At 33.5% G+C, this 24676-nt stretch overlaps 1 protein-coding gene across 1 annotated transcript in view; it reads left to right on the top strand.

Annotated features, from left to right (window-relative positions):
* Nucleotides 1-24676, top strand: part of mcf2l2 (MCF.2 cell line derived transforming sequence-like 2) — a 113333-nt gene that overhangs the window by 17430 nt on the left and 71227 nt on the right. Inside the window, 1 exon segment of the mRNA XM_051122421.1 lies at nt 12405-12488. Within this exon segment, the coding sequence (XP_050978378.1) occupies nt 12405-12488 (84 nt within the window).

Genomic DNA, 24676 nt, shown 5'->3' with positions numbered 1-24676 from the left:
CAATCAAAAATAGTTTTATATAGTTTTATATTTTTTATATTTATTACATTTTTGTGTTTTTATATTCATTTTATAACTATACAGTATTATTATTGTTATTAATCTCCGCTGAATCCATTTTTTAGCTCTTGTACAGATACCTCACAGATGTCAGGCTGGCGTGTTTCCATCCTATGCCACTAAAGAAAAAAGTTGCTTCAAAAATGTGCTGTAAGTAAGAAATAACTGACATTGTTTGTGTCCATGTAGGCTTTTCCCTCCTGGAAACATTTTAGGCTAAAAAATCCAGTCATGAGTGGTATATGGCACACACATGCGATTAGTTCAAAGGCCAGTGTCCTCAAGCACGACCAGACTCCCTCGAGAGCCCCTTTAAAGCACGCCGGCGTAATCAAACGCACCTGTCCTGACTGGGTCAGACGGAGCTTAACACAGCCCACATCTGTACGTCCTAGTCAAACACATTTTTGTGGATGTGGGTCCTGTGGATAGTGGTTGTTTGTACACGAACAGTTCTAAATTAGGCCAGCTGGCTTACGCAAAGCTGTTTTCATCATTCATTACAATACAAAACCATACTGAATGCATTCTATTTGTGGGAAAACGCCTTTAGACTTACAGTCCAAACACACTCACTCCTTATAATGGCTTGTTTGTTGCTTGTCTTGCGTTGTGAGGTGAAGGTCTTGATTGTTCCAGGTGACAGGGTCTATGATATTAATCATTTTAAGGGAGTTTTTGTTGTTCTGGGCAGATCCTGTCTGATTTGTATCCATGTGTGGCGGCTTCCTTTTCCGTAGGGATGTGGATGGAGAGGGATTTAGATACAGTATGCTGGAATTCGTTTTGAAATGCTGGACTTCAAACGGCTCACGTAGTGCTTTTATTTAAAGCAGCGGCTCACCTCAAAAGTTGGGTGGTTGGAAGAAAATTTGATTATCATTTACTTCTGTATTTACAAACCTGAATGACTTTCTTTCATCTGTGGGAGCACAAAAGAAGATTTTTTGAAAAATGTCTCTTTTTTTCCCCCTTACAATGAAAGTCAATGGGGTCCAGTGTTGTTTAGACTTAACCCTTGTGTGCGTTGATTTAATATAAACAGGGGACAAAGTTGTCTGTATAAAATTTTCAGGATTTTATCCCTTTAATTGTCAGTTTATTTGCATAATGCCATTGTTCTGTGTTTATGAAAAAAAAAAAAGACAAATTATTTTTATTACTAAATGCTAAATGCTAAGCAGAATTTTATTTTATTTTTTCCCCCCAATATAATGAAAGTCAATGGGGTCCAATATTGTTTAGACTTAACCCTTGTTCACTGATTTAATGTAAACAGAGGACAAAATTGTCTGGCAAAAAAAAAGGTCATAAGAATATTATATGTTAATATTTTTTCCACTTTCACTGACATCAGCCCTGATCATAACTACCAAAAATGCATTTAAATTTTCAGGATTTTAACCCTTTAATTGCCAGTTTGTTTACATAATGCCATTGTTTGTGTTTATGGAAAAAACACAAAAAATATTTTCAATATGCTAAATGCTAATTTTAGAATTTTATTTGATATAATGAAAGTTAACAGGGTCCAGTTTTGTTTATTAACCCTTGTGCGTTAATTTAATATAAATAGAGGACAAGTTTGTCTGTGTCAAAAAGAAGTCATAAAATATTATACATTAATATTTTTTCCACTTTCACTGACACTTTTTTTTTTTTTACCAACATCAGCCCTGATCATATACCAAAAATTCTTAATTTTTTTGGATTTTAACCTTTTAACTGCCAATTTGTTTACATAATGCTATTGTTTTGTGTTTATGGAAAAAACACAAAAATTATTTTCCATATGCTAAACGCTAAGCAGAATTTCATGTTTTTTCCCAATATAATGAAAGTCAATGTAGTTCAGTGTTGTTCAGACTTATCCCTTGTGCATTGATTTAATATAAGGAGAGGACAAAGTCATCTGTATCAAAAAAGGTAATAAAAATATTGTTTTTTCTATCAACATCAGCCTTGATCATAACTGCTAAAAAAAAACAAAAAAACATTCATTTTCAGGATTTTATCTCTTTAACTGTCCGTTTGTTTATATAATACCATTGTTATGTGTTTATGGGGGCAAAAAACACAAATTATTTTTTATATACTAAATGCTAAGCAGGATTTTATTTAATTTTCTTTCCCCAATATAATGAAAGTCAATGGGGTCCAATGTTGTTTAGACTTAACCCTTGTGCATTGATTTAATGTAAACAGAGGACAAAATTTTCTGTCAAAAAGGTCATAAGAATATTATATATTAATATTTTCTCCACTTTTTTTTTTTTTTTTTTTTTTTTTTTAACAACATTAGCCCTGATCATAACTACCGAAAATGCATTTCAATTTTTAGGATTTTAACCCTTTAATTGCCAGTTTACATAATGCCATTGTTTTGTGTTTATGGCAAAAACACACAAAATATTTTCAATATACTAAATGCTAATTTTAGAGTTTTATTTATGTATTTTTTTTTTTTTTTTTTTTAATGATATAATGAAAGGCAACAGTCTGGTTTGGTTTAAACTTAACCCTTGTGTGTTAATTTAATATAAATAGAGGACAAGTTTGTCTGTGTCAAAAATAAGTCATAAAATATTATACATTAATGTTTTTTCCACTTTCACTGACAGACTTTTTTTTTTTATACCAACATCAGCGCTGATCATAACTACCAAAAATTCTTTCATTTTTTGGATTTTAACCTTTTAATTGCCAGTTTGTTTACATAATGCTATTGTTTTGTGTTTGTAGAAAATGCTAAGCAGAATTTTGTGTTTTTTCCCAATATAATGATAGTCAGTGGGGTCCAGTGGACAAAATTGTCTGTGTCAAATAAAGTCATAAAACTATTATATGTTAATATTTTTTCCATTTTCACTGACATACTTTGCTAACATCAGCCCTGATCATAACCTCCAAAAATTAATTCTTTTTCAGGATTTTAACCCTTTAATTGACTATTTGTTTACATAATGCCATTGTATTGTGTTCATGGAAAAAAAAAACACACAAAACAATTCTATATATTAAATGTTAAGCAGAATTTTATTTTGAATTATTACAGCCAGTCAGTGATTAGAAACAATAAATGTAGAATTTAAAAAAAAACAAAAAACCATTTCTCATTACGCACATGCGAACCACACTCTGATATTGTACCAGTACACCCACACAATTATAATTGCATAATTATAATTCAGTTGGCCTTTTTGGAGCAGATGCAGATGGCAAAATTTATGTAGTTAGCTGTAACCCTGCCAAAATGATTAAAAAAATTACATGCACATGCTCTACTTATAACAGCAATATGAGGCTTATCCAAAATGTATTGCTTTGAAACAGTTGCCTACAGTAGTGAAAATGAATGTGCGTGGGTGTATGTGTGAGTGTTGTGAGCACTGGGACTTCCTCCCCTACTTTCAGTGATTTCTTTAGGGGAAATGTGATAGATTGTGAGATCCCATTTGTGAACAGCAGAGCCTTTGATAAAGCTTTGCTGCAGCCGTTGACCTTCTTGTCAAACATTATTAAGCTCACAGGGCTTTGATTTTATGATGGTTTTATTCTGCTGCCTGAGACGCAATCGTTCAGCCTTGTCTTGAAGTTCCTTTGTCATACAGTAGCACTAATTTATAAAGATCAGAGGGAAGCAGAGTGGGACAATGGACTGGAAGTCCTGTGGACGCCCCTTAAACGTCTGCCACTGGGATTCAGACCGGCTGTGAAGTGAAGCTATTGTGTTGATTCTGTTGTAGTCGCTTAAGTGTTTCATGGAAAAGCATGTACAACCAAAGGAAGCTGGTAGAAGTTTCTCAAAGTATGCACTGTAGGTGCTGAAGTTTGGACCCCCTACGGCCCGTGATCGAGTTTCAGACTGGATTTGTTTACAAGATATGGCGCAGTGTCCGCTGTTTGACTGCAAAACTTGATGCATTGACCCCGAATGAAACCATGATCATGCTTCAGAAAAAGGAAGATGAAACCTCTGAAAGCTGATTTGGGGTTTTTCTTATGGCAGTTGATGATTGAATCCATTAAAGTTTGTCTTTGCTGAGTACATAAGGGTGATTTCCATACCAATGGCCCTAGAACAAGAGGTATCAAGGGTCAATGTAATAATGTCATGTGTCTGTACACACAAAAATATATTAGAATAAAATTATGGCAAACTATTTTTTGTTTTTGTATCACTAATAATTTATAAGTTACGCCACAAAATTAATTTAATAAAGTTAATATTTAAAAAAGAATTATTTAATATAAAATAAAAAAAATTTAAAAACATTTAATTGTTTAAAAAATTATTTTAATTCAGAAATTAAAATCATGTTTATAAAAGTGATGTTGACTATTTGTTAATGGCTATGTAGGAATTTTTTTGTACTAAGTGTAAAAATCGATTAATGAAAAAAACTGACCGTGAAATAAAAACATTTCAATGAAAAAAAAAAAATGTTTTTTTTTTCTGTAAAATTAAAAAAAAATTATGCCAAACTAGTTTGTTTTCCCAAGAATTCTTTTAATGTGTTTTTATATTACTAATATTTTGTATGTTATGCCACAAAGTTAATAAAAAAGTATTATTAAAAAATATTTATTATCGCTTTTATAAACATGATTTTAATTTTTGAATTAAAATAAATGTAAATAAAAATTAAATGTATTTTTACATTTTTAATTTAATATTAAATAATAAATATTTTTTAATATTTGTTAATGGCTATGTAGGAATTTTTTTGCGTAAAAATGTGTAAAAATCGACTAATGAAAGAAACTGACCATGAAATAAAAACATTTCAATGAATTTTTTTTTCTGTAAAATTAATCACTAATATTTTGTATGTTATGCCACAAAATTAATAAAAAAAAGTATTATTAAAAATATTTATTATTTAATATTAAATTAAAAATGTAAAAATACATTTAATTTTATATACATTTATTTTAATTTTAGAAATTAAAATCATGTTTATAAAAGCGATGTTGACTATTTGTTAATAGCTATGAAGATATTTTTTGTACTAAGTGTAAAAATCGATTAATGAAAGAAACTGACGTGAAATAAAAACTTTTTTTTTTCTGTAAAATTAAAAAAAAATTATGCCAAACTAGTTTGTTTTCCCCATAATTCTTTTAATGTGTTTTTGTATCACTAATATTTTCTATGTTATGCCACAAAATTAATAAAAAAAGTATTTATTTAATATTAAATTAAAAATATAAAAATCCATTTAATTTTTATATACATTTATTTTAATTCAGAAATTAAAATCATCTTTATAGAAGTGAAACTGACGATTTGTTAAAAGCTGTGTAACTATTTTTTTAGCACCTAGTGTAAAAATCGTTTAATGAAAGGAAATAATAAAATAATAAAATTCCATTGAAAAAAGTACACATTTTTGGAAACATTAATAAAATTATTTTACTGTGTTTTTGTATTGCTAATATCTTGGACATTATGCCACAATATAAATTGTAATATTAATATTAATTAAAACATGTATTCTTGAAAAAAATATTTATTTTATATTAAATTAAAAATGTGAAAATACTTTTAATTAAAAATTTATGTTAATTCATAAATTAAAGTCATGTTTATAAAAGCGATGTTGACTATTTGTTAAAAGCAATATAACACTTTTTTTCACCTAGTGTAAAAATCGATTAATGAAAGGAAATGACAATGAAATAATACAGTTCTACAAAAAAAAAAAAAAAAAAAAAAAAAAAAAAAACTAATTTTTGGGAAAAATTAATAACATTATGCCAAACTGTTTTTCCCCCAATTAAAACAATTCTTTTAATGTGTTTTTGTATCACTAATATTTTGGATGTTATGCCACAAAATTACTACTACTAATAAAGAAAATAATAAAATATATATATTTTTTTATTATTTAATATTAAATGAAAAATCTATTATCTTTAAATGTATTTTAAATCTGAAATTAAACTGATGTTTATAAAACCGATGTTGACTGTTTGTTAAAAGCAATGTAACTATTTTTTTCACCTAGTGTAAAAAATCAATTAATAATTTTTAGCTTCGTACCTTCGTACCTAGTGTAAAATATAAATAAAATAATACAATTCCAATAAAAAAAAATTGTAGACATTAATATTTGATTTTTGTATCAGTAATATGTTGGATTTCATGCCACAACATTATTCCAGTTTTCTTCACCCCCAAGTGGTTTTTTAATGTTTTTGTATCACTAATATTTTTGACGCTATGCTACAAAATGTATTTCAAAAATGCATTCAATAAAAAATAATATTATTTAAAATACAAATAAAAAATAAATTATTAAAAAATATTTTAATTCAGAAATGTTTATAAAAGCAATTTGTTGATTTGTTTTATATTATATTATATTGTTGATTTGAAACATATTAATTTGACAAAAAATGTGCATCATGTCACTGACCCATCATAAGACAGTCAGGTCTTGCTGTGCTGTGGGACTTTTTTTCTCACTTGTCTTGTGCTGTACAGCCTTTTGGATACTAACAGGAGGATTTTTGTAGATCTCCACCCTCAGCTTCCTTCAGTCCTCTCATTCCCCTCGGCTAATTTTGGTCACAGTGTTCCCCACTGCATGAACTCCTCAGTGCATGTGAATGCAATCAGTGTTGAACTAAGTGTCCGAGTTAGTGTGTTTAGCAATTGCAATTGTAAGTGAGTTTAACATATCAATTCTGACATCCTGACCCATGCAAGGACAAAAGCAAGTATTGTCTGGTGGGGACGACACAGGTGATTGACACTTGATCATCTGACTGTTGAACTCCTGCTAATGGGCTGAGTGATTAACGAGTTTTGTAATTATCCAGACAGATTGGATGAAGTCCCATTCATCATTCTTTGGTAACCAGATACTCTGATTGGATTAACAGGACCCAGTGTCCCAATGCAAACAAGCCTGAACAATTAACGTAATACTTTTTATGAAGGGTCATGATGTACCCTGTTGAAACAAAGAGTTTAAGTAAATTTAGGTGTGTCCTGCTCTTTGTGTGAACATGCACACCAACAATAAGTGGGGTTCAGATGCAGTTTTGTAAACTGGTGCACAATGGGAAGGAAAGGCGCAGAAAGGCCATACAATGCCTGAGCTGAAAACACTAATGTTTGGGGAAATGCTTCTTCATGGTACATAACCACAACATAGTTGTTCTCTCAGACTGTTCATGTTCTGTCCAGCTGGACTCTAAAACCTGGGACGTTTTTTTTAAGCTTTGGCACATTAAATAAATCTTACTCAAGACTTCCCTTTCATCTGCACAGATGCTCGCTGGAGACTTTTTGCTAGAAGCTGGTAGGTTCTCTCGGTTCTCCATTGAGGACTCTTTTAAGACTGAGAGAGTTATGCCGCTGGAAAAATTGAGTGGAGACAATACAAAGTCTTTCCACAAATATAAACCTCTCTCCATTACTTTGGCAGCTGCATTCAACACAACAGTAGTGGTTAAAATTTAAATCACGATATTCAAACAAACTAAAGCAGTCATAGGTAAGAGACTCATTTGCTGATTTCCTGAGTAAAGCTTCTTTCTAATCCAAGGCCGGCGTATTTAAAGCATCTAACATCGTGTGTCCTTGGGTTATTGTGATCAATACTAATACTTTTCTGAATATACTCTATGAAATGTGATCTTCATCTGTCAAGCTTTGTGAATGTAAGATTGGCCACGTGCACTGAAGCTATATTCAGTTGTCGGTTCACCTTTTACTGCTTAATCGCGTTCTGTACACACATAATTCACTAAAATACGAGAGTGATAACCGTATTCGACAACCGCATTTACTCCCGAAATGAACTTTAAGGCTGTCCAGTATAAGGAAAAATCTATCTATCTATCTATCTATACACACACACACACAAATATATTAGAATAAAATTATGCCAAACTATTTTCTATTTTCCCCCCAATTTTTAATGTGTTTTTATATCACTAATAGTTTGTAAGTTATGCCACAAAATTAATGTTGAAAAAGTTATTATTAAAAACATTATGTAATAACATAATGTTTAATTTAAAATTAATTTTAACTCAGAAATTAAAATCATGTTTATAAAAGCCATGTTGACTATTTGTTAACAGCTATGTAGGTATTTTTTGTACTAATACTAAGTGTGAAAATCGATCGAATGAAAGAAACTGACTGTGAAATAAAAACATTTTACTTAATTATTTTTTTCTGTAAAATTAATAAAATTATTCCAAACTAGTTTGTTTTCTTTTAATGTGTTTTTGTATCACTAATATTTTATATGTTATGCCGCAAAATTAATTTAAAAAAGTATTAAAAAATATTTATTAGTTAACATTAAATTGAAAATGTAAAAATCTATTTAATTTTTATATTAATTTATTTTAATTCAGAAATTAAAATCATCTTAATAAATAAGATGATATTGACGATTCTTTAAAAGCTATGTAACTATTACTAATATTTTAGACATTATGCCACAAAATTAATATTAATATTAATATAAATATTACTATTACCATCAATATTAATATTAATATTATTAATATTGATAGTCATATTAATATTGATATAAATATTAATATTAATAATATTGAAGAAGAAGAAGAAGTTGTTAATGACGTATTTAAACGCACATCGGAAATGTGTCTTCGTCTGTATGGCCACGTACACACTACAAGTTTCAGGAGTGACAACCGCATTCAAATGCGGGAGTGAGTCCCGTAAATTATCGTTCCATGTGTGTACGGAACAGCAGTCACTCCCGCATTTATAACCATAGCTACGTTTTGGCGTCTTGTGGGAGTGAATAAGAATTTAGCTCTTTGATATATGCCATTTTTCGGCTAAAGACTCATTTTGTCCATCGATTTTAACTACCACTGATGGATGTGCTGTGTTTTGTTTATGCTCGGGAGGCTGCTTTAGAGAGCACTGTCTTGCAGCGTTGCCATGTCCTCTTATATAACAAGCACTTTAAGGCATGTTGTTTGGTCTTAGCTCATAAAGCTAGACACTTTATGGAGTTAATAAAGTGCTCTGTTGCGGATATGAGATATATGATATTTTTTTGGTATAATAAAACACGTGGGTGTTTTAGTGTTTTTTTGTGCTTCTCCTTATTTGTTGTTTTTTTTTTTTTTCTATGAAGATCTGGCAACACTGATGCTTTACCAAAGGGCTCAAGAGCGCAACTAGCCCCGTGTAAAAATGTGCTAAGGTTAAGACTTCTTTATAGAATAATTTCTTTAAATGCAGTTGTCACTACCTGTATTTTTCGTGAGTTAAAATCGGTTGTCAAATGTGATTGTCATGCCCGTATTTTAGTGAACTGTGTGTGTACAGAACGCAATTAAGGAGTTAAAGGTGAACTGACAACCAAATTTAGCTGTAGTGTGTACCGCCTGTGAGGTACAAGAAAATAACAGTGAAAGAAGTCTTAACCTTAGCACATTTTAACATGAGCTAGCTGTGCTCACGAGCCTTGCGGTAAAGCGTCAGTGTTGCCAGATCTTCGTAGAAAAAAAAACAACAAACAAGGATTAGCACAAAAAACACTAAAACGCCCAAATGCTTTGTGTTTTAAAACACCAAAACTATTCATATATCTCATATCAACTTTATTAACTCCATAAATTGCCTAGCTTTATGAGCTAAGACCAAACAACATGCCTAAAAGCGTTTGTTAATATGAGTTAATATGACTCCTTATGTAAGCAAACTCATTCTGCATCCTTGAAATCATATTTAAATGTATCTTTGAGAAACTCACCAGTCTGTAAAAACTTTCATGCTCTTAAATGCACCTCTGGACAAAATGATGCAGCTCTACAAAACTTTCTGAAATGTGCCAATCCAGCTGTTTTGACAGTGTTTAGTTCTGGCAGTTTTATTTTACCAGACAGATTTCTTTTAAAAGTGAAGTGTGGAAGACGCTTGAGTTCAATTGGTTGGCAAACAGATAGCCCCGCCCCTAAACTCATCTCATTGGCTGAGCCAATGCTGCCGTTGTCGGGCTAGTCGGGATGTTAAAAAAACAAACATAACAATGTTTTGATAGTGCCACAGTGTTTACATATTTCAAGGGAGTCAATTTACAAGTATCTTACAGTTTCCTTTGCTGGTTCAAGAGAAAGTATTTTCTAAAATCATCTCTTTGGCTTGGCTTGGGTTTTTTTCACAGCATAGCCCTGCTTTCCAGACTTGTGTGGGTCAGAGTGGGATTTGTGGTTTAGTTTTACAATTAGCCAGATCCACTAAACACACAGGGCAGTGGAGCATGAGTCTGCATGAACCAAGTGTGTTTTATTTGCACGTGCTGTGTGCTTAAGCCTGTAACTGACAGCCGTTTTTCTAGGCCTTGTGGGGTTTAATCTCTTGGCATGCTGACCATCATCTGCGCTGCTACAGAAAACCTGCTTCTGCATAGGGAATTTAATGCATATATAAAAAACAATGATAATAATGTTGTGTTAGATCAGTGGTCTTTGTTGATTTTAATGGGGTCAACGGATGCTAAGTTCGCTTTTACATGTTGTTTGAACATTAATGTGTGTTGGCAGTGCATGTACAAATCTACCCTATAATGATAAAAATCCATGCAGTGGTTTTTAATTAATCTGTAAAAATAATATCCACTATTTCAAATTGAGCCGTTCTCAAATGCCTGACGTTGTGGCGTCATGCCGACAGAGGCCGCTCCCACGATAGTTGATTGAAATAAGCGTCTTACCTCAGATCAGCTGTAACAGTCCGACCTCTTTGTTTCGATGCCGAAGCAGGGATGTGAGTTAGACAAGAATATCTCCGATTGAGCGATTGAGATGTTGTGTTGCTGGATGTAATAATGAACATAGTGGTCGTCATTTACTCCCGACATCTGAGCCACTGAAGATGCAGTAAATTATGTTTGTTTGTGAAGGGAATGCGCCTCCCGATCTACAAATATCCGTCTATGTTTGCACGAATCATTCATGATCCAGTTTCACTTACAGCAGAAGTGAGTTTAAGGGTTTTTTTATGAATCTTTGGAATCACCTTTCCTAATAATGTGCTAGTTAGCAAGTTTAGCGGCTAAACGCGGCTAAAGTAAACATGCTCGTCACTTCCACAGAGAGAAGAGAGGGGCGGGGCGAGCAGAGCTCATTTGCATTTAAAGCAGCCTTAACCAGAACGAGATGATTTTTGCAGAGCTGATTTTGGCAAGGTAAAAAGGGTGTTGTTTTACACTACCATTGAGAATTTTTTAACCAAAGTATATTATAGACTTTTCATTAAGACCCTAAAGAATCATATCATCTTGTGGAAAATGGGCATCCGATGACTCCTTTAAGGCAAATGAAATTTATTTAAAAAAAAAATTGTAAGATCAAACTTGAACTGGCTATCTGCATTACCACAGACCAATATTTTTGGATTACTGAATGAAAACAAGCACATTTCTCAATATTTTGCATTATGAATGTGTACAGATTTTTTATTTTGCTAATGTTATAAAAATATTTGCTGCCTTTATCTGTGAATTGCACAAAAAAAGTAGATGCACGTTTTCAGTGTTTGTTTTTTTCTGTTGGTAGGAGTGGTCCTGTATGATCCGGTCAATGCGACTTTCCTCTGGGGAGGTCTTTGGCTTCTTATTGTAATTCATGTACATGTCAATGGTTTCGACTACACAGCAGCTGATAACATCTGGTTTTCACATGCTCCTTGACGCACATTGTTCTTCCTGTAAAATGCTCTCTAAAAGGATGTGTGTGCGCTTGAATATAAAAAAAGTACTTGAAGCACATTCATTTCTGTCAGCAAGGTTCTAGCAAACATTTTGACTAGTAGTTTCAGGATATAAACTTTAACTAATCGCCTTCAGACTTCCTAACATCAGGGCATCCCAAACACATTTCAGTAGTAACTCATCCTCAGTGTTTGCCCACAGCAAGTTTCCTCACAAGACTTAACAGGGTCTGATAAAGAGAAGTCAATGTTAATGCTGTCTTTTGTGTACGTGTACAGAGGAACTTTTGTTCGTGTACAGACTTCACTGGGCATTAGGGTGACCCTCAGCAGATCAGTAGAGAATAGAAGCACTCGAGCGATCTTTTGTAAAGCCAAGGGCATAAAAGAATGGCTTGTTTGAAGGAGCGCTTCCCTGATGAACGGATACAAACCCGAGGCTGTGTTGATGGCTAAAGGTCGTCTCTAAGGAAGCAGCTGTACAGGGGAAACTCCTTCCAGTGCAGACGGTCACTCCGAAGGGTCGGCTACTGATGCACTCTGTGACTCTGTATCGAAATCCTGAATGCAGAATTATATGCATGTTGTAGGGATTTCTAATGTGCTTTCTTCTCTTTCCTTACAGATGAGATTATGCAGCAGGAGATCAGGCCGTTACTGGCTGTCGATATAATTGAACAACTTCACAGGCAGTTTGCTCTGCTTTCAGGTGAGAAATGGATATGTCTGTTTGCTTAAGGTTGTGATAAAGGCTTATTGTTTTTTTTAAAAGCTATTTACTTTTCCTTCTTTTGCTTTTGAGCTTTGACCTTTTCTCATTTGTGAATGTGGGTTTCTGTGATGGCAGTTAATTGATGTTAATGCACATCACATCCACTCAAGTCAGTACTGTCGTACAATTCCCAGCCCTCCCATTTCCTCAGATGCTCATTAGCGCGTACAGTCAGAGAGAATAGACCTCTGCTGTCTCATTTTCCCATGATGCATATTATATAATAATGAATCGAGAAATATCTAAGGGCTCCTTGGTGAATCTCTCTTTGTGGTTTATAAACCCAGCATTCAAAATTAACTTTTAGTCACACTGACATGAGAATTGAGGAGGTATACCAGCCGTAAATGTTTCTTACAGGCCATGAATTTTAATTTATTTTTTATTAGTGTCAATCAGCACAGGTCATTATGGAAGCCCATTTCTGCCAGTGAATTGTGACTTTTTATCTCATGATTCTGACTTTTTTCTTGGAATTGCGAGTTTAAATCTTGCAATTCTTACTTTTTTTCTCCAAATTGTGAGATATAAACTCACAGTTGAGAGTTATAAAGTTAGAATTATGAGATATAAAACTCTCAATTCTGGGACATTAAGTCAGAATTGCGTGATATAAACTAACTAATTTGACTTTTTTTCTCATAATTGAGATATAAACTCACATTTGCAAGTTATAAAGTCAGAATTGTGATATATACACTTGAAAACCTGACTTTTTTTTTTTTTTTTTTAGAATTGTGAGATATAAACTCGAAATTGCGAGTTAAGTCAGAATTGTGAGATATATGCTTGCAAATCTAACCTTTTTTCTCAGAATTGTAATATAAACTTGTAATTGCGAGTTATAAAATTAGAATTACGTGACATAAATTTGCAATTCTGAGACCATATCAGTCTTTTTTTCCCCTTTAAAATTGGACTTTATAATTCGCGATTGCAAGTTTATATCTCACAATTCTAGGAAAAAAGTCAGAATTGCGTGAAAAATATCAGAATTTTGAGCTATAAACTTAAAATCCTGACTTTTTCTCAGAATTGTGAGATATAAACTCGAAATTGTGAGTTAAGTCAGAATTGTGAGATACAAACTTGCGAATCTGACTTTTTTCTCTGAATTGAGATATAAACTCACAATTGTGAGTTGTAAAGTCAGAATTGCGTTTATATAATTATATAATTATTTATAAACTCGCAATTCTGAGAAAAAAGTTGTAAAAATGTTGAAAAAATGTTAGAATTGCATGATAAGCGTCATAATTCTGAGCTATAAAATCAAACTTCTGAGACATGAAGTCAGTGAGATATAAACCTGCAAATCTAACATTTTTTCTTAGAACTTTGATATAAACTTGTAATTGCGAGTTATAAAGTCAAAATTGTGTGATGTAAACTCGCAATTCTAACTTTTTTATAAACTCAAAATTGCAAGTTAAGTCAGAATTGTGAGATATAAACTTGCAGTTCTGAAAAAGAAGTTGGGAAATTCTGAGAAAAAAAGCTAGAATTCCATGAGAAAAATTAGAAGTTTTATAAACTCACAATTCTGAGACATGAAGTCAGAATTGCGAGATACAAACTGACAAGTCTGACTTTTTTTCTCAGAATTGTGAGAGAAACTCACAATTGCGAGTTACAAATAATTGTGAGATATAAATTTGCAAATCTGAAAGAAAGTCAGAATGCTACTTGTAGTTAAACCATGGTTACTGTTATAAATACATGGTTAATTTTCCTAAGGGATGGAATTTTATTACCAGCCATTCAGCAGTTATCAACCATAAAAGTCGCTGTATAAGCTATAACTTTAATATCGCTGCTTCCTTGCAATAAATTTTTAGTGGCTTCGGGAAATATCTAACATATTTGGCATCACATGGAGTTGTGGAGATGAAACAGAGATGCTAGATAAATCTCTGATGGTACATGTGCCTACTGGTAAACATTATTTTCTTTTAAAGATTCTTTGTCTTTCATTTAATTTGCTTGATCACTCGCATTGGCAAAGACTGTGTAGTTTGATTTAATTAAACCATTTATTATGTTACAGTTTCTCTTTAAAACACCAGCCAGTTTATTTAATTTAACAGTTTTTTTGGCCCTGTTTGAAACTGAAACTTTAACCACTAGGCTACGCTACAGTCCTGCTTAATACGTCTGAGATGAAAGTAAAACAATTAGGCCGACGCTCGAGATATTAACAGCTGGTGACAACTGAATTTAACTATTCTTAGTTCATTTTAATCAGACTAGGCTGTGAATTTGCCAGGTGGTACTGAAGCAGAATTAACTACACAAAACGATTAATATTAACTAAGAAAACAGCAATATTTACTGCATTCAGCACACATAGAGCTCTCCAAAAACAGGGTGGAAAAACTTACACGCTGAACTGATGTAAGTGGGAGGGACATCGCAACTACAGACTTGCTGCTCCTTAGAGAGCTTTTCCATTCCTTCCCACCCCAGTCACATCTCCTGAGGCCTGGCCTGCCTCCCTGTCTCCTCATCTGCCAAGACGCCTGCACCAGCCATCAAAACTGCACTGGTTACATAATGTTACAGAGAAAAACAATCCCAGCATACTTTGTGCAATCTATTTAGCTGGCTCCTCTTGTCTTAAGTGCTGCTTTCTGCTGAAAAGCATAGTGTCGTCCATTAGGACTCTGTGAATCCCAGAGGACGATAAGAAATTTAATAAAATAGACTTCAAATGTGCCTCGTTCACTAGCGAACAAAAAAGCAATCAGGTCAAAAATGATGCCCCAAACTATGAAACTTTTGTACTTTTTTTTGGCCTACATTAGTTGCATGCAGTGGTGTTCTGAAATGAGTAGGCAGTGTCCTCACATTTAAGTTTTTTGTTTTTTTTAATTAAATGTTAATTCATGTCTCAGTCACATTTTAATGGTTAGACATTACGTACACTACTAGAATAAAAATGTATTTTGTATGCTTACATTAACAATGTAATTAATAGGCTGTTTAATTTAATTCTATTAATTTTACATTTATTTTAAAATAATACCTCAAGGCAGTAACAGACTTAATGTATATTATATAAACAATTATATGTTTTATTTATGAACTGATGTTCAGCTGTTCTTTTTCATAATAAACTTATTTTCGGATCATCAGTCATCAAAGCTTGGGAAATACTGGTCACAGACACGGAGATTTACTTGAAATTCCAACAAGCTAATTCACTTAAAACTCCCTCAGATCATTTTCATGCCATTTTAAGTCTTATTTTGATGGAACAAAGTGGTTATATCTGTGTGGGAGTTGTTTATTTACTTTTAAAAATTACACCGTGTCACTGAGCGGCGTGGCGCAACGTGACAAAATACAGTAGAACCCATTATAATCAGTGATGCTGTCTACTAGTAGAGTGTGACGAGACACTTATCCCATGAGACAAGACGAGACTGGGTTCACGAGACCGTAATTTCTTAAGAAATCATCAATGATGAAATAGGGAAAATAGTCTTTTATTCAACTGAAAATGACAAAATGCAAAAAAAATGTAGGTGCATTTTGAACTTTATGAAAATAAACTTCCATTTTAATGGAAATGTTTTATGAGGATATCGTCACGAGATCTCGCGAGATCGACTGGTGCCGCAAGATCTCATCACATCCCTACTGTCTGGATGTGTCAATCACAGTGTTGATTTCCTACACTATGCTAAACAAATACTAACCCCTAAACCTACCCTACCCCTTACCCTAACCTTAACCAGTGAAAGTGACTGCATGGCGGGATTGGCGCTGAAAAGCATGGCAGATAAACCAACAGCTAATAAGATTATGCAATATGAGATCGCCGGCCCGTTCTGTAACTCCCCAACCGGACCTCACTGGAAAATGGGACCTTTTTAGTTACATCCAGCATCACTACACCCTCCTATCCTGCGAATTTCAAGCCCCGGGACACTCCTGTTGCCTAAAATAAAGCGATAAAGTAAAACCACTGTATAAAGTATTAACCACTGGCCACGAGCTTTGGGGCTCTGCTTTCACTGAGCATATTTATTTATATAGCATAGTTTATTTTATTTGAGATCGACTACAAACAATGTTTAATTTATAAAGTTTAGTAATATAAGTCAATAACAATAGGCTGAAGCCAGAGCCAATGGGGAAAGTCTTTGTGTGATGAGACCCCGCCCTATTTTGGAGGTTCTGCCCACTTTTGAAGTTCCCGCCCCATTTTGGAGATCTCCGGTCTGCAGTTATATACCCTTGGGTTTATTCTAACATCCTCAAGTCCGATAATGCTGACAAATTTGTGTTTTTAGAACAGTAAAAGTGTTTTTACTGTAGTCGCAATGTTATACTGAACTTATCATAAAACACTGATAAAAGCATATATAACCCCACTTTATTAGTATTTAAATAGTATATGTTTATGTTCATCGTTATTCTTGTTCAGATGGCGCTGTATATAGCAGTATATGAAACGTGTTTCTGTTAGGGATGGGCGATACCTCGTATTTTATTTTAGATCCGATACCGATATTTTCACGCTAAGTATTGTCAATATCAATACCAGCACCAACACCAATACCTCTAAACTAAACTGATCTTTTAAATTATTAAAAGAATAAAATCAGTAATTATACTTACTTAACATTATATTTGAAAGTCATGTGTTTTAAACATTTCATAAGCGTTTTTTTTTTTCTTGATAACACTGTCAGAAATAAAATGTACTAAAATTTTGTATTTTAGCTCTTTACTGGGCAGTAACCTCAAAGGTGCACCTTTCTTTACCCCTAAAAGCCAGGGAGCATACTAGTACCATACAAGTACACACGCATTAAGGGTAGATAAGGTACAAAGGTATACCTTGGAGGGTACCTGATGAAAAACAACCATGGTGTTACATAAGTACTAAAATGTATAATAATAATAATTAGTAATAGTATTATTAGTATTAGTGTTATTAATTATTATTAACATGGTTTTTGATATAAATATGCATGGTCCTGTAGTGTTAACCATGGTAAAAGGAGGCAAGCCAAAAGAGAGAGTGTGTTAACCATGGTAAGTTTGTTGTTACTGCAGTTTTAATACAAATGCTGTGGTTACTGTAGCAAAACTGTGTTCCTTTTTTGTGTGTGTGTGTGTGTGTGTGTGTGTGTGTGTGTGTGTGTAAAAAGCTGCCAGGCTGTTGTACCCCTAAAGGTCAAACTTTAGCACAAATTGTTTCTTACAGACAGCAATTACAGGATATAACAACCAATTTGAACTTTTAACAACCAGTTTAAATAAATTTACTTACACAAACTAGCCTAATTAAAATAAATATTTCATGTGCACTATACTGTTCAAAAGTTTGAGGTCAGTACGATTTTGTAATGTGTCTTTAACCATGCTAACCAAGGCTGTGCTTATTTGAACAAAAAAAAAAAAACAGTAAAAACAGCAAGATTGGGAAAATGAACAATTAAAATAACTATTTTCTATTGTAATATATTTTGAAAAATGTAATTTAAAAAGCATCTGTGATCAAAGCTGAATTTTCAACATCTTCACTGTCACATGATCATTCAGAAATCATTCTAATATATATATTTTTTTTTAATAATGCTTTATTATTTCAATGCCATGAGAACAAGAGGAAGAAACATCATTTCTGATTATTATCAACAGTGTTGGGGGTAACTGTTTGGTTTTGGTGGCTGGTTAAGAGGAAGTGACCGCAACGGCGCCTTTATCATGTGCTCATTTTTCTAGGTTAACATTAGACTGAGTGACGCTTGCGCTTTAGTAAACTACTCAAAGCAAACAGGGCGCGCTTTCTGCCGTCTATCTCTGTGAAAAATATATTTATAGAAAGCAAAATGTCTACTTTCAAATGAACCAATTCAAATAGGAAACGTGTGTGTTTGCATAGATAATTTACATGAAATTTAATGTGTGTGCAATGCACACTGTGCATTTGTTTGAGCTGGCTTTTAGTTCAATAATAAAAAAAAACCCCTACATTTTGGATTTTTATTCAGCTAATGTGGGCATACTGTTATCTGTACTGTACTGGGCGGGACGGGACGGGATTCTCTCCCAGTTTTTTTGTGGGATTGGGGTGGGACGGAATTTTTTGTGTGGAAGTGGGACGGGAGAGGTTTGAAAATCCACTCCCTGTGTCACCCTCTAACACACACATAAAAAAATTATATAAAACTTTATACCTGGTTTTATAGGCATCTAATATACGCCATAATTTTCAAGTGAAGTCGTTTAACCAAAAGGGTTACGATTTTACAGTGAAGTCGTAGTTCCAGATAAGACGGCAGATGTGGGATGAGGGGTGTTTGTGGTTTGATTTGCATGCTATAAATATAAATGGAAACATGCACTTCTTTATTTCAGTAGTTGGAGAGTGGAGACTATTAAAAAAATCACCTATAACATCATCTAAGTGAAGGGTTGCAGCATCGTAAGTCTAAAAATGGATGAACATGTGACTTCTGAGAGGTTCTGCCTCATTACTGCAAACAAACACATCTTTCTTCAAATCCCCGAATGAGCACAATGCACCAGGATAATCAAATTACATATTCACACTGGAGAACAGATTGATAAAATTGTATGAATTATTAAAAATGATGCAATCAGAGGAATTTTAAAAATATGTAATTGTTTAAAGACATTAGACTGTGTTTTTGACCTTTGGGGTATTTGAGTTCAAACCTTTTTTTCTGATGAAAATATGAAATATTAACTGAAAGTTTTCAATATTTCTTTGTCATTTCTATAATAAATTATATTAAGTGAAATTAAAATGTAATTACAAAATAATTCATTAAATGGATTTGCAGAGTTAGCATCATAACAAAGAATGTGAAAGCATAAAACTGTATTAGGTTTGTAAACGGTTTAATTTTATTATCTTACTTTTATTATCAGACTTAATGAGTCTGATTTTTTTTATTAGCAAGACAAAACATTTTCAGAACAGTACTGTATCATTTACGAATGTGTCTACTCAGTGGATATCTTTGATTCCACTATTGCCCCCTTGTGGTTGAAAGGAGTTGTGGTTCTTATTTTTCTAAACCAAATACGTATAATACATTTAAATATACTGAGTAAAATAAAAAAAGTAGAAGGTGTGGTGAATACTTAAAAATCAAGAATAATTTTAGCAGCATGTCTTCTGAATGAATTAAACAGAAATGTAAGCGTTACAGGTATTGCCTAGTTTTAAAAAAAACATGTAGGTCTTAATGCTCTCACACTCATTTGTGGTTTCTGCTGCATGCATTCAAATAGAAATATATAAATAAATAATATAAATTATTTCACATTTTGATTCAAAATTGATTCGAAAAGTTGCTAAGACCTACAGTAGGTTGTAGAATAGTGTTTATATGGTTTCACAAGGTATATATAGTTAATATCACAGAACTGCCGAATAAGCCTAATCTACAGATAATGTCCATAATCTCACACATGGTTTCTGCTGCATGCATCTTCACAAAAACTGCGTCATTTCTGTTTAGGTGTGAATGGTGCACAGAACCTGTGTGACAGTCAAGACACCTAACAAAATTGCAACAAACAAACCTCAAACAGTCTTATTTTTATTTTAAATTACACCTTTATAAATATAAAAAAATCAACAAGTATATGCATAAAATATAAATAATATAAATTAATTACTTTAATTATTGCAAAGGTTTGAAAGACTTTGAATAGGTTGCAAGTATGGCTGGGTGATTAAAAAAAAAAGATCACAATACTTTTTTCATATTAGTCGATAATTATCATAAAAAATGTCAAATTTAAATTTTAGATTTTTGCTCTAATGTGAAAGTTATAAACACCAGATGGTTCATTGTGCTTTTTAACCGGGGGACAATCATGAGAGATTTGACTGAAAATTTATCAGAAGAGATAGTGGAAGAAAGAATTCGGTAAAAAAAAAAAAAAAAAAAAAAAAAAAAAAAGAGGCGGCTTTTCTGCTAGGCATGTGACGGTCGGTAACAGTTGCATGTTACTTTGGATTTTAGAGGCGATTTGACGTCAAGCAATTGTTAGTTTTTATCTCGTTTAAGATTTCCCTCTTTTAAATAGACATAGCTCATATATGCACCGTGCGCATTTTACTTTCACTTTCAAATTAGCGGCAATTCTGCGTCAGTTGCTTAAATGCAATTCAAGCAACAAGTTAATACAACGTTACACGAACTTAGCCTATAAATAATCATAGAACTTCTATTAACAAAACGAATAAAATCAGCTTACACCATGCTAGATGTCCAGGCTTATATACAGTGGGTACGCAAAGTATTCAGACCCCCTTAAATTTTTCACTCTTTGTTATATTGCAGCCATTTGCTAAAATCATTTAAGTTCATTTTTTTTCCTCATTAATGTACACACAGCACCCCATATTGACAGAAAAACACAAAATTGTTGACATTTTTGCAGATTTATTAAAAAAGAAAAACTGAAATATCACATGGTCCTAAGTATTCAGACCCTTTGCTGTGACACTCATATATTTAACTCAGGTGCTGTCCATTTCTTCTGATCATCCTTGAGATGGTTCTACACCTTCATTTGAGTCCAGCTGTGTTTGATTATACTGATTGGACTTGATTAGGAAAGCCACACACCTGTCTATATAAGACCTTACAGCTCACAGCGCATGTCAGAGCAAATGAGAATCATGAGGTCAAAGGAACTGCCTGAAGAGCTCAGAGACAGAATTGTGGCAAGGCACAGATCTGGCCAAGGTTACAAAAAAATTCTGCTGCACTTAAGGTTCCTAAGAGCACAGTGGCCTCCATAATCCTTAAATGGAAGACGTCTGGGACGACCAGAACCCTTCCTAGAGCTGGCCGTCCAGCCAAACTGAGCTATCGGGGGAGAAGAGCCTTGGTGAGAGAGGTAAAGAAGAACCCAAAGATCACTGTGGCTGAGTTCCAGAGATGCAGTCGGGAGATGGGAGAAAGTTGTAGAAAGTCAACCATCACTGCAGCCCTCCACCAGTCGGGGCTTGACAGAAGCCTCTCCTCAGTGCAAGACACATGAAAGCCCGCATGAAGGACTCCAAGATGGTGAGAAATAAGATTCTCTGGTCTGATGAGACCAAGATAGAACTTTTTGGCCTTAATTCTAGGCGGTATGTGTGGAGAAATCCAGGCACTGCTCATCACCTGTCCAATACAGTCCCAACAGTGAAGCATGGTGGTGGCAGCATCATGCTGTGGGGGTGTTTTTCAGCTGCAGGGACAGGACGACTGGTTGCAATCGAGGGAAAGATGAATGCGGCCAAGTACAGGGATATCCTGGACGAAAACCTTCTCCAGAGCGCTCAGGACCTCAGACTGGGCCGAAGGTTTACCTTCCAACAAGACAATGACCCTAAGAACACAGCTAAAATAACGAAGGAGTGGCTTCACAACAACTCCGTGACTGTTCTTGAATGGCCCAGCCAGAGCCCTGACTTAAACCCAATTGAGCATCTCTGGAGAGACCTAAAAATGTCTGTCCACCAACGTTTACCATCCAACCTGACAGAACTGGAGAGGATCTGCAAGGAGGAATGGCAGAGGATCCCCAAATCCAGGTGTGAAAAACTTGTTGCATCTTTCCCAGAAAGACTCATGGCTGTATTAGATCAAAAGGGTGCTTCTACTAAATACTGAGCAAAGGGTCTGAATACTTAGGACCATGTGATATTTCAGTTTTTCTTTTTTAATAAATCTGCAAAAATGTCAGTAATTCTGTGTTTTTCTGTCAATATGGGGTGCTGTGTGTACATTAATGAGGAAAAAAAAAATGAACTTAAATGATTTTAGCAAATGGCTGCAATATAACAAAGAGTGAAAAATTTAAGGCGGTCTGAATACTTTCCATACCCACTGTATATTAAAATAACAAATAACGTAGGCTACATAAAGTTTAAACACTGTGGATCCAAATGAGAAGCGTAGAACATTTATTAGCAAAACGAATAAGAAATAAATTACACAAAGTTTAAATAAAGTAAAAATTAGCAAGATCACGTGAGGCGCTCCCTCAGTCATGATAATCCTAATAATATCTTGTAGTGTGTGATGCGCCACAATTTTCAAATCTTGTAGTGTGTGCATGTTTAAGATTTCAGGGAAGATAATCTGCAAAGATTCTCCTCATGTGTGCGCTGCAACCAGATTTCGTAATCGGTTAGGATTTTAAAAATCCTGTAGTGTGAGCCCGGTTTTAGAAATACACATTTGATAGTAGCTTGAGTTAGGATGCAGATGTAGATTTCTGTTCATTATCAAAATCAGTAATATCGGTAAAAATTGTAGCAACCTCATTTTTATATGGTGAAATGTAATTATTTTGGGTTGCGTTTCCCAAAAGCATCGTTAGCCAACTATGGTCGCAAGTTCCGTCATTATCAACATAGTTCAACGATTCGGTGTTTGCCGAAACCATAGTTCAAACGAACATTCGCAAACAGCGTCACAAACTTACGTGGTTGGAACTACAGCTCTCGACCTGTGGTTAGAAGCATAGTTCCTTGTTAGTAAGACATATGGGCTCAGTAAATTATGCTGTTGGGCACAATAAGCAAGCTAACATGTTGTACAATCTATATCTTTCACTCGATCTAAATGTAAATGCATTTTAATCTATGTATTTTTAAGCTTCCTTGCAAGCGACGTTTTTGCATAGTGCGCATGCGCAGAAATGCCTACGGGGAAACCCGGAGTATGACGTAAGAGGGAACCCACGATGAATCAAAAATCAAATAAAGCGAAATGACACGGAACAAAAAATAGTAAATTAGTCACCAGGTGCCATGTTTAATATAGCTGCATTTTAGAGATGTCTAATAAGTTAAATAGCATAAATTATTACTCTGTGACGTCATTAACAGCGGCCCTACACTGTTGAACTAATGTGGTTCAAGTTATATAAAGATGTTTTATTTGGTTGTCATAGCTTTTCTAAAGAAGACAAGGACCAATATTATTTGACAAACTTATTTATTTTTCTTGCTAATTTTTTTTTTTACGGGAAACGCAACCCTGGTTGAGGTTTGTTTTGTTTTGTTTTGTTTTAAATTACCATTGGTCTTCCATAGTAGCATACATTTAGATCATGATAATAAAACCACAAATATAGCACCTCAGTACCATGGTAAAAATGTAATATGGTTTCTATGTATTTGTATTAAAAACAGAATACTGCATAAACGCTATAGCTTAGTCACAAAAATACTGTAATTATATTTCATTACTCTTCATTCAATAAATTTACTGTAATGTCTACTTTAATAATACACTGACCAAAATTATAAGTCATGTAATCCGCCTTTGCCACATAAACATTATATCGAACTCTTGTTATCATTAAATGAAAATTTATATTGCGCTATAATTATCATTATCGTTTTAATAAACAGCCCTATTTGCAAGTGTTTATATGGTTTCACTGTCACAGAACTCTCACACACATCGATTCACTTCAGAAGGCCTTTATTAACCTCCAAGAGCCGTGTGGAGTACTTTTTATGATGGATGGATGCATTATACCGAACTTCAAAATCTCAACACAGGGCTCTGTGCACTTGTCCTCCTCGGAGCACTTGTCCTTCTAACCTAAAAAATGTAGGAGCAGTCAAAATTTCAGGAGCACCTATCTAATCAATAATAAAAAATTCTGATCAAAAATGAGCATTTCCATTATGAGGTGATATTTGACTCCTTAAAGTGATTTACAGGGGAATTTTGTTTTTACCTTTGTAATGGCATTTTTCTAACTTTATTAAAAGTATGTCATCTTTTATGTCGATTTTAAAAAATATATTTTTTAATCTTTTAAAATTTCTAATTAAAACAACAGAATAAGAACAAGTAGAATAAGAATCTATTTGAAATCTAGAATGAAATCAGTATTTGCAAAATTAATTTGTACTACGGAGGTGAACTCAAAATTGGCTTGTAGGTGTATTTGCATATGTTTAATGAGGCTCAGAGGTGGCATGAGTGCAATCAAATATATAAACTCATGTTGAGATTAATGTTTTAAATATAACATTTTGAATACAGAAATATTAAATGATTTAAATAACTGAGAAGATACTTTAAAAATGAAACTAAAACTGCCAGTAGGTC

This window comes from Labeo rohita, chromosome 11 (genome assembly GCF_022985175.1).
Source record: "Labeo rohita strain BAU-BD-2019 chromosome 11, IGBB_LRoh.1.0, whole genome shotgun sequence".
NCBI lineage: Eukaryota > Metazoa > Chordata > Actinopteri > Cypriniformes > Cyprinidae > Labeo > Labeo rohita.
The sequence above is the reverse complement of the archived record's forward strand: the minus strand, read 5'-3'. Positions and strand labels throughout refer to the sequence as shown.